General features: G+C 37.2%; 1 protein-coding gene across 1 annotated transcript in view; it reads left to right on the top strand.

The window, feature by feature from the left end:
* AFG1L (AFG1 like ATPase) overlaps positions 1-10,182 on the top strand; it is a 219,225-nt gene that overhangs the window by 106,563 nt on the left and 102,480 nt on the right. The window contains exon 7 of the mRNA XM_023205967.2: positions 2,096-2,154. Coding sequence (XP_023061735.2) covers positions 2,096-2,154 — 59 coding nt within the window. The remainder of the gene's footprint in view (positions 1-2,095; positions 2,155-10,182) is intronic.

Below are 10,182 nucleotides of genomic sequence, written 5' to 3'. Positions count from 1 at the left end.
ATGCCTCCCGGGTTCAAGTGGAATAGCTTTCCATCTCCCAGATGGATGCCTCCCGGGTTCAAGTGATTTCCCTGCCTCAGCCTCCTGAGTAGCTGGTACTACAGGTGCGTGCCACCACACCCCACTAATTTTTGTATTTTTTGTAGAGACGGGGTTTCACCGTGTTGGCCAGGATGGTCTTGATTTCTTGACCTCATCATCCTCCTGCCTTGGCTTCCCAAAGTGCTGGGATTACAGTCGTGTGCCACTGTGCTCGGCCATCTTTCACTTCTTTGGTTAAGTTCATTCCTAGGTATTTGATTTTATTTGTAGCTGTTGTAAATGGGATTACTTTTTAAATTTGTTTTTCATATTATTTACTGCTGGCATATAGAAATGCTACTGATTTTTGTTATGTTGATTTTGTGTCCTGCAACTTTGCTGACTTTATCAGTTCTAATAGTTTTCCTTTTTTTTTAAATTGGGCATGGTGTCATTTGCCTATAGTCCCAGCTACTGGGGAGGCTGGGGTGGGGTGTGGAAGTATCTTTCTGTTTTTTTTGAGATAAGGTCTCACTCTGTTGCCCAGGCTGGGGTGCAGTGGCAAGATCTTGGCCCACTGCAGCCTCTGCCTCCCAGGCTCAAGTGATCCTTCTGCCTCAACTTCCTGAGTAGCTGGGGCTACAGGCACATGCCACCACGCCTGGCTAATTTTTGTATTTTTTGTAGAGATGGGATTTTGCCATGTTGCTGAGGCTGGTCCTGAACTCCTGGACTCAAGGGATCCACCTGGCTCGGCCTCCCAAAGTGCTAGGATTACATGTGTGAGCCACTATGCCCAGCCCTCTTGTGGAATCTTTAGGATTTTCCAAATATAAGCTCGTTTCACCTGCAAACAAGGATAATTTGACTGTTTCCTTTTCCTTTCCAATTTGGAAGTCCTTTATTTCTTTCTCATCTGATTGCTTTAGCTCAGACATCTAGTACTATGTTAAATAACAGTGATGAAAGTGGACATAGTTTGTCATGCTCCAGATCTAAGAGGAAAGGCTTTCTGTTTTCCCCTGTTTCGTATGATACTAGTTGTGGGTCTGTCATATATAGTTTTGATTATGTTGAGGTCTGCTATTTCTATACCTAGTGTTTTGAGGGTTTTTATTATGAAGGGATATTGAACTTTATCAGATAATTTGTTGGCATCGATTGAAATTATTATGTGGTTTTTGTCCTTCAAAGAATGGAGTTTTAATTTTTAGGCAATTTCATGTAAAGTGACTTTTTTAAACCTTGATATCAAATATATAATATATGTTTGCATTATATATATAATGCAAATACATGAGCAGTTCTGTCTATTGGTGTATTTTCTAAAAAGGCTAATCTTATTACACAATGTTTAATTCTTTTTTTCTTTTTTTTTTGAGACAGTCTCGCTCTGTCATCCAGGCTGAAGTGCAGTGGTGTGATCTTGGCTAACTGTAACTTCCACCTCCCTGGTTCAAGCGATTCTCCTGCCTCACCCCCTGAGTAGTTGGGCTTACAGGTGCCCATCAGCATGCCTGGGTAATTTTTGTATTTTTGATTTTTAGTAGAGTTGGAGTTTCACCATGTTGGCCAGGCTGATCTCAAACTCCTGACGTCAAGTGGCCTCCCAAAGTGCTAGGATTATAGGCATGAGCCACTGAGCCCGTCCAAGTTATTTACTAAGAATTTTTATTATATATTGAGAAAAGGAGAGATTTTTTTTTCCTAGTAGAATGCTATATATTCAAGTTTTAAATGCTTTTACGTATCTAGTCTTCTTATGTTGGGTTATTGGTTTCGAATTTTGGAAGTGATACCTTCCAAATTCTTTTGTTGCCTCTTATTACAGTTTAAAGCTAATTTGATTGAATACCTTTTGATCTTCTTTCTGTGGCTGTTAATTTTTTTCTTTTATTAAAATTAAAATAAAATATGTGTAGGACCCGAAGAGAATCAATTTTGGTCTATTTTTCTTTTTGCTCCTTTTTTTTTTTTTTTTTAATCAGTAGAAAGCTTTATTTGCCAGGCTAAATGATAAACTAACATCATGATTTAGGCTAAGTAAAAAACTAATATCATCTTTTTCTTTCAGATCTCTATAAAAATGGACTCCAAAGAGCTAACTTTGTACCATTCATAGCAGTCTTGAAGGTAAAAACAAATCTTTTATTTGTGTTTACTAAGATCATACTTATTGATAATCAAGGGCTTTAGTAGGATTACCTTGGTCTTGGCATTCAAGGAGAATTTATTTTGGCATTTAGATAGTAATAGTCAGGGGGTGGGCACGCCTATAATCCTAGCACTTTGGGAGGCCAAGGTGGGCGGATCACAAGATCAGGAGTTCAAGACCAGCCGGACCAACGTGGTGAAACCCCATCTCTACTAAAGATACAAAAATTAGCTGGGTGTGGTGGCATGCACCTGTAATCCCAGCTACTGGGGAGGCTGAGGCAGGAGAATCATTTAAACCCTAGAGGCAGAGGTTGCAGTGAGCCAAGATCACACCACTGCACTTCAGCCTGGGTGACAGGGCAAGACTCTGTCTCAAAAAAAAAAAAAGACTAGCCAGGACAACACGGCAAAACCTCTTCTCTAGATAGTAATAGTCAAAGACACTAAAGGAGAAAGGAATCTTTTGATATAGTATTCATCCATGCATACACTGAAAAAATTACAAAATATAGTCTAAATTATTCTCTAACTGAAACATTGAATATTCTGCATTTTATAAATTTTAATTTGAGGTTTGCTCATAAATATTATAGTGGAATGTTTAAACTTATACATTTATTTCTGAAAAAAATGTTTAATGTTCCCTGTTTCCTTCAGTTTAATGGCCATTATTAACATGTTTTCCCAGCTATTAAAGTTGCTATTCTAGAATAGCATTATTACAAAAATATTCTAATATATTTAAATGTGATTGCCATCAAGTTATGAAATTATGTCAAGTTGAGGCACATAAATAGTTTAAATATTTGTGTGTATCATCACTGCATAGAGTTTAAAATAGTCTTCATTACAATATGATTAAGAATAAAATAGTCTCCTTTTTTACTATTAATTTTAAGTCATATTTTACATGATTATTTAATGATTTCACATTCTGCCAATATTTATTGAGAACCTACTATGTACAATGTGTGGCATTAGGCGTAATGGATAATAGAATTATAAACTAAGCTGTTTTTCTGGCACATTATTTATAATCTAGTTGTGGATGTAACATATACACGAAAAAGCAAAATTTGCCAAAATATAACTCCCATAATTTTAGATAAATACTTTTTCCCCATGCACATCAACGTATCTGAGGAAAGGATAAAGTATTTTTTAAAAATTGAAAGCTTAAAAATTCTTACCCAAGAAGGGTTAAAATATTTTATCTTCAGACCTTCTGAAGGCATAATCAGACAATCTTTTTGACGTGTACTTTGGTTGGAATTATTGTTGGTGCCAAACTTTATTCCCTATGCTATACTTAGGAGAACTCAGACATCTGTTTCCTTGACCAATTTTAGGTTCCCAAGGATTTTAATTTCTCGGAGATATTTATAGATGTAGGAAAAGTACTTTTGGAAGATTTATGCTGTTAGTAATTTTTTCCCTTTATATTCATGCTTTGCATTTAGGGAGAACATAGACTTGCAATGTTTTCTCCATGCTAGGAATCCAAAGTAATATGGTATACACAGATACCAAAATATAAAGAGGAAGCTAGGAAAAATAGGTGCTAAAAATAGTGTCTTCATATAGCATAAAATTCACAAAATATAAAAAGAGAAGTCTCAGAAAGAAACAAGTTCAGAGGTTCCGAGGGAACAACTTTGTAGCTGTACCTTTTTTTTTTTTACTCCAAATATTTTGTTGTTGTTTTCTTTGGCCAGTAATTTGTCATACTTCAATACATAATAGCAGTATTAATAGGAAAAATGAATAGTATACAATTTGAAATTGAACATGAACTGAGATATATAATATACAATATAAAGTTGAACATTGACTGAACTTCCCAGGAAACTAAATATCAGATTAGATGAGAAAAGGTCTAAAATATCTAATTTATTCAAGAGACTTTTCATATATAACAAAACATGAATGAAATGAAAACTAGAGCTGGTTTCTCTGAAGTTTTTCTGTTTGGGCATATAAAGTTTCTTTTGTAAGGAAGGGTGGTTTAATATTAACTTAAGTGACATTTTGCCTCTTCACAGATGCTAGTGTTACTTCTTCATTCTGGCCCAGCTGAGAGAAAGGTGTAGCAGAAGTCAATCTTAAAACAAATTGAGAATCTTAGTTTCATGAAAAGAAATTATTATAAACAAGGTAGAAATTTGTTGAAGAAAAAGTACATTGTAAAATTCATTTTTTAAAATGTTCTTCTCTATAAACCAAATAGTTACAAATTCATAATTCACCACAAAAGCTTGTGGTTTGTTGCTTGGGATATTGAAAGATAACAAAAACTAAACTACGCTCTTAGTAAAGCCTGCTTTATGGCCCAACATGTGGACAATTTTTGTAAATATTTTCTTTAAAATATTTCTTCAAAATAGTGAGTACTCTTTAGTTGTTGTGTATTATTGTGTAGGTTTGTTAATTATGCTGTTCAAATCTTTGTTCTCATATTTTTTTCGTATCAATTACTGAGAGACTTATGGGAAACATCTCACTATAATTGTGAATTTGTCTATTTTTCTTGTAATTCTGTCATTTGCCTTACATATTTGGAGGCTATGTTATAAGTTGCATACAGATTTATAATAATTATTTTATTTTATTTTTTACTTATTTATTTTGAGACAGAATCTTGCTCTGTCACCCAGGCTAGAGTGCAGTGGTACAATATTGGCTCACTGCAACATCTGCCTCCCAGGTTCAAGCGATTTTCCTGCCTTAGCCTCCTGAAAAGCTGGGACTACAAGTGCATGCCACCACACCAGACTAATTTTTGTATTTTTAGTAGAGATGGGGTTTCAACATGTTTGCCAGGCTGGTCTCAAACTCCTGACCTCAAGGGATCTGCCTGCCTTGGCCTCCCAAAGTGCTGGGAGTACAGGTGTTAGCCACCACACCTGGCCAGATTTACAATAGTTAAATACTGCTTGTGAATCGAACTTTTAAATATTATTAAGTAACACTGCCCCTTCTTTTCAAGTGTATTTGTAACCATCTCTTGAAACATTGTTATCATGAGTGCTTTAAAATCTTTATCAGATAATTCTAATGTCTTTGCCATCTTGATGTTGCCATTTCTTTACATTCAGTTTGAGATCTTCCTGATTTTTGGTATAAGTGATTTCCAATGGAAACTGACATTTTCATAATTTGTCATTAGACTTTGAATCTTAATGTTTTAACCAAACTTTTCATTGTGGCAAAATATACATAACAAAAATTACTATTTTAATGATTTTGTTATTTACATTTACATTTTGAGACAGGGTCTCACTCTGTTGCCCAGGCTGGAGTGCAGTGGCACAATCGTAGCTTACTGCAGCCTCAACCTCCCCAGGCTCAGGTGATCCTCCTGCCCCAGCCTCCTCAGTAGCTGGGACTGCAGGCGTATTCCACCATGCCCAGCTAATTTTTTTATTTTTTGTAGAGACTATTCACTATGTTTCCCAGGCTGGTCTCGAACTCCTGGGCTCAAGTGGTTTGCCTGCCTCCACCTCCCAAAGTGTTGGGATTAAAGGCAAGAGTCACCACACCTCGCCTATTTTAATGATTTTTAAGTGTGCAGTTCAGTGGCATTAAGTGCATTCACATTGTTTTACAAGCACCACCATGATTCATCTCCAGAATTTTTCATCTTATCAAACTGAAACTCTGTACTCACTAAATAATAACCACCCGTTGTCCCCCTTTCCCAACCCTACTTACCACCATTCTGCTTTCTGCCTCTGTGAATTTGTCTTTTCTAGATACTTCATGTAAGTGGAATTACCTAATATTTGTCTTTTTCTTTCTGGCTTATTTCGCTTAGCACAGTGTCTCCAAGGTTTATGCATGTTGTAACATGTGTCAGAATTCTTATCCTTTTTATGGCATAATAATATTCCATTGTAAGGATATGCTATGTTTTGTTTATCCATTCACCTGTCAATGGATATTTGGGTTATTTCTACCTTCCAGCTATTATGAATATTGCTGCTTCAAACATTTGTGTACAAATATCTGTTTGAGTCCCTGCTTTCAATTCTTTGTGTACATACCCAGAACTGAAATTGCTAGATCTTATGGTAATTATATGTTTAACTTCTTGAGGAACTGCCATACTGTTTTCCATAGCGGCCGTACCATATTACGTTCCCAGCAGCAATACACAAGCGTTCCAATTTCTCTGCATTTTCCCCAACATTTTCTTTTCCCTTTTTTTTTTTTTTTTTGGTAATAGCCATCCCCGTGGGTGTGAAGTGGTATCTCATTGTGGTTTTGATTTGCATTTCCCAAATGATTAATGATATTGAGTATCTTTTCATATACTTATTTATTGATTGACTGATTGATTGATTGAAATGGAGTCTTGCTCTGTAACTCAGGCTGGAGTGCAGTGGCACGATCTTGGCTTGCTGCAACATCTGCCTCCTAGGTTCAAGTGATTCTCATTCCTCAGCCTCCTGAGTAGCTGGGATTACAGGCACGTGCCACCACGCCCAGCTACTTTTTGTATTTTTGGTAGAGATGGGGTTTCACCATGTTGGTCAGGCTGGTCTTGAACTCCTGATCTCCGGTGATCCGCTCACCTCAGCCTCCCAAAATGCTGAGATTACAGGTGAGAGCCACTGCGCCTGGCCTTATCTTCTCTTTTTTCAGATTTGGAAACATCTCATTCTATAAAATAGATTGTTACTCTCTTTCTCTTTGTGGATCTTATTTGAACTTTCTGTTTTAGTTAGCTCTTTTTAGACATTATTCTTCAAGAGAAGGGGAGGCACTACTTCCTTTACTGCCGGATATAGCTAGAAATCCAGGTTCCCTATTCAGCCTCCATTGGCACCTGAGCTCTGGTTTGGGGTGTGCTCCTTGTTACCTGTTACTGCTGGAAAGAGGGTTTTGACTCCCGTGTGATCTCCACCGATATCACTGTGGGAGGAGCATGCTCATACTGGTTGGCTGGGATGAAAGTTCCAGTTCCTACTTGGCATTCTGTGACATCACCCTGGCAATAGTGTTAGGATTCCTCATGACAGCCTTGTGAGGGTGGAATTCTAGGCTCCCCTTAGCCTTTGCTGGCATGGTTGGGGAGGTGGAGCCACAGTTTTTCCCCGTGGTATTTGCTTTAGTAGAACAGTTATTGTCTAATAGTGTTATATTTTATTAAGTTGCCCTTTTCCTGCTTCTTTGGCTAAAGAGAACAGACTTTTATGGGGACCTCATTTGTATGTTTCCATCAGCATTTCTGGGTTGCTGGCTTCTTTAACTCTAAGTCTGGGATATATGAGTCAAAGATAAACCCTGTGGCTCACACTTGTAATCCCAGTGCTTTGGCAGGCCAACATGGGAGAATTGCTTGAGGCCAAGAGTTTGAGACCAGCCTGAGCAATGTAGTGAGTGCCCATCTTTACAAAATTTAAAAAAAAAAAAATTAGCCAGGCATTGTGATGTGTACCTGTCCTCCAAGCTACTTGGGAGGCTGAAGCAGGAGGTTCACACGAGGCCAGGAGGTGGAGGCTGCAGTGAGCCATGATTGTGTCACTGTACTCCAGCCTGGGCAACAAAGCAATAACCTGTCTCTTAAAAAATATATATATATATATATCCCACAGGAGGGAACCTCACCATCCTGTTGTTCTTCAGGTCTTGAATAGTTCTAGCTGTTCTTCCTTCTTTCTACTTTTCAGGTAGAGATGGGGTTTCGCCATGTTGAACATCAGGGGTCTCCTGATGTTTGCTTTATATATAATTTCCAGAGGTTTTAAATTATACATATTAGGAGGTATAAGGAAAAGTACATCTCCATCTTCCCAGAAGCAGAAGTCAGCTTATTTAAAGTCCTTGTCTGCCAATTCCATCATTTCTGGTTTTGTTTCTATGGTTTGATTTTTCCCCCCTGGTTGTGAGTCCTATTTTCCTGCTTCTTTGCAAGTCAAGTAAGTTATGATTGGATGCTGCACGTAGTGATTATTACATTGAGTCTCTGTTACTTCCTTTAAGGGTGTCAAATTTTATTTTGGCAAGTGGTTAAGTTTCTTGCAGATCAGGTTGATCTTTTTGAGGCTTTTTTTTTTTTTTTTTCCTGTGCCGGAGTCTCACTCTGTTTCCCAAGGCTGGAGTGCAGTGGCGTGAGGCTTATTTTTAAGTTTTGATAGGGTGAATGTAGATTAGCCATTATTCCAGGTCTGTGTTAGCCCTTCTAGGTGTTAGGTTTTAGGACCTTTTTAAGCTCTTTACTGAATCCCCGTGGTGTTCATTGAGGTGTTTCAGCGTTGACTATTCAGAATGCTTCTATCCCCCAGATTATGTGTATTATTCTTTGCCCAACTCTGCATATGCAATTTGTTATTCAGCCAAAGATTACATTCCCTATGCAGATATCTGAAGCTTTTCTTCTGCATAGCATTTTCCTGTGCTGAACTCTACTGTGCAAATCCAACTGTTTCAGCATCCCAAAACTCTGAGAACTGTCTCTTAAACTTATTTAGATTGTTCTATTGCAGTCTAGAAATTGCCTCTAGATAGAAAGCCAGGGAATATGGCCAGCTTGCTTGCCTGATTTTTTTCCCTTATATCTCAGGGATTGCTGTCTTTTGCTACCTATTACATAATGTCTGGTATCAGCTGTTTCACATGTTTTGTCCAGTGTTTTAGTGATTTATTGCAGAAGGGCAAAATCCAGTTCCAATTACTCTGCCTTGGCTAAAAGCATAAATCTCTTTCTTAGTTTTTAGTTATAAAGGAAAAGAAGGTCAGGGTTTGTTTTTTTCCTGTCTTTCCTTCCTTCCTTCCTTCCTTCCTTCCTTCCTTCCTTCCTTCCTTCCTTCCTTCCTTCCTTCCTTCCTTCCTTCCCTCCCTCCCTCCCTCCTTTCTTTCCTTCCTTCCTTCCTTCCTTCCTTTCTTTTTTTTTGTAATCTGGGAACTTAGAGCCATGTTTTATCATAGAAACAAAAAAATAAATAGGATAACAATAAAAAGACAGTTGTGGGCACAGGAATTTTGTTTCAGCTTTCTCTCACACATTAAGAGGAACAGTTAAGTAAAAGAAAATACAGTCACATGAGGGGATATAACAGTTATATGGAATGTTTTTCAAAAGCTTTCAATAATGTAGAATAATGCTTATAGATAATGTGAGTGGAAGTATGATGCAAGGGTACACCTATTCCTGTCTCAACTGTGGAAATAATATACATGCATGAAAAAATACTGGAAAGAAATATCCCAAAATGTTAATAGAACCTATTTCTGGATATTAAGGTTATGAGTCATTTAAATTTTCTCTTTTAGACTTTTCTAAAATTTCTGGAATGATCTTGTATTATTTTTATAATGAAAACCATTTTCAAACAGGTGAGTTTTGCTCACTCCTCTTTGGAAATCAGCAGACCTGACTAGGAGAACTCATAGTCAAAGTTGAGAAACCAGCAAAAGGCAAAATGGATTGAACATGGGTCCTATCTGTAGAGACTATTATAAAAATAAATGGGATGGCAGGCACAGGGAGGAAGGAGCAGGAGCAGGGGGAGAGGCAGAGATGAACTAACAAGTAAAAGCATGTGACAGATATATTTTGGAGGAAGAACTACCTGAGGAAATGGGATAATTTTTCAGGTAAAATTTTCTATATTCTAAGAGAAATTAAAGTAGTCATGGTACTGATGACATAAGAGATTAGACATGAAATAATTATAAGATTGGATGATAAGTGAGCTGGCAGAGCAGCTCTCAAATAAACTGAGAGCAGACAGTTAAGTAAAGGAAAAGCATCTTAGAAAAAGCAAATGATAGAATCAACACTGCTGAAAATAAAATCAATGATAAAGAGACCAAACTTATGAAAGATCATATAAAATGAAGCTCGAATAGTCAGAGATGAAAACCAGTGCAGAAAAAAAATGCTAGATGTGGAAAGCAGACAGCAGAGATCATACATTCACATAACTCATATTTCTAAAAAAGAGAACTCAAAGATAAATCAGAAGAAAACTTTCATGAAAGAAAGTTAGGTTGAAAGTC

Source organism: Piliocolobus tephrosceles, chromosome 5, assembly GCF_002776525.5.
Source record: "Piliocolobus tephrosceles isolate RC106 chromosome 5, ASM277652v3, whole genome shotgun sequence".
In the NCBI taxonomy this organism is placed as follows: domain Eukaryota; kingdom Metazoa; phylum Chordata; class Mammalia; order Primates; family Cercopithecidae; genus Piliocolobus; species Piliocolobus tephrosceles.
The sequence above is the reverse complement of the archived record's forward strand: the minus strand, read 5'-3'. Positions and strand labels throughout refer to the sequence as shown.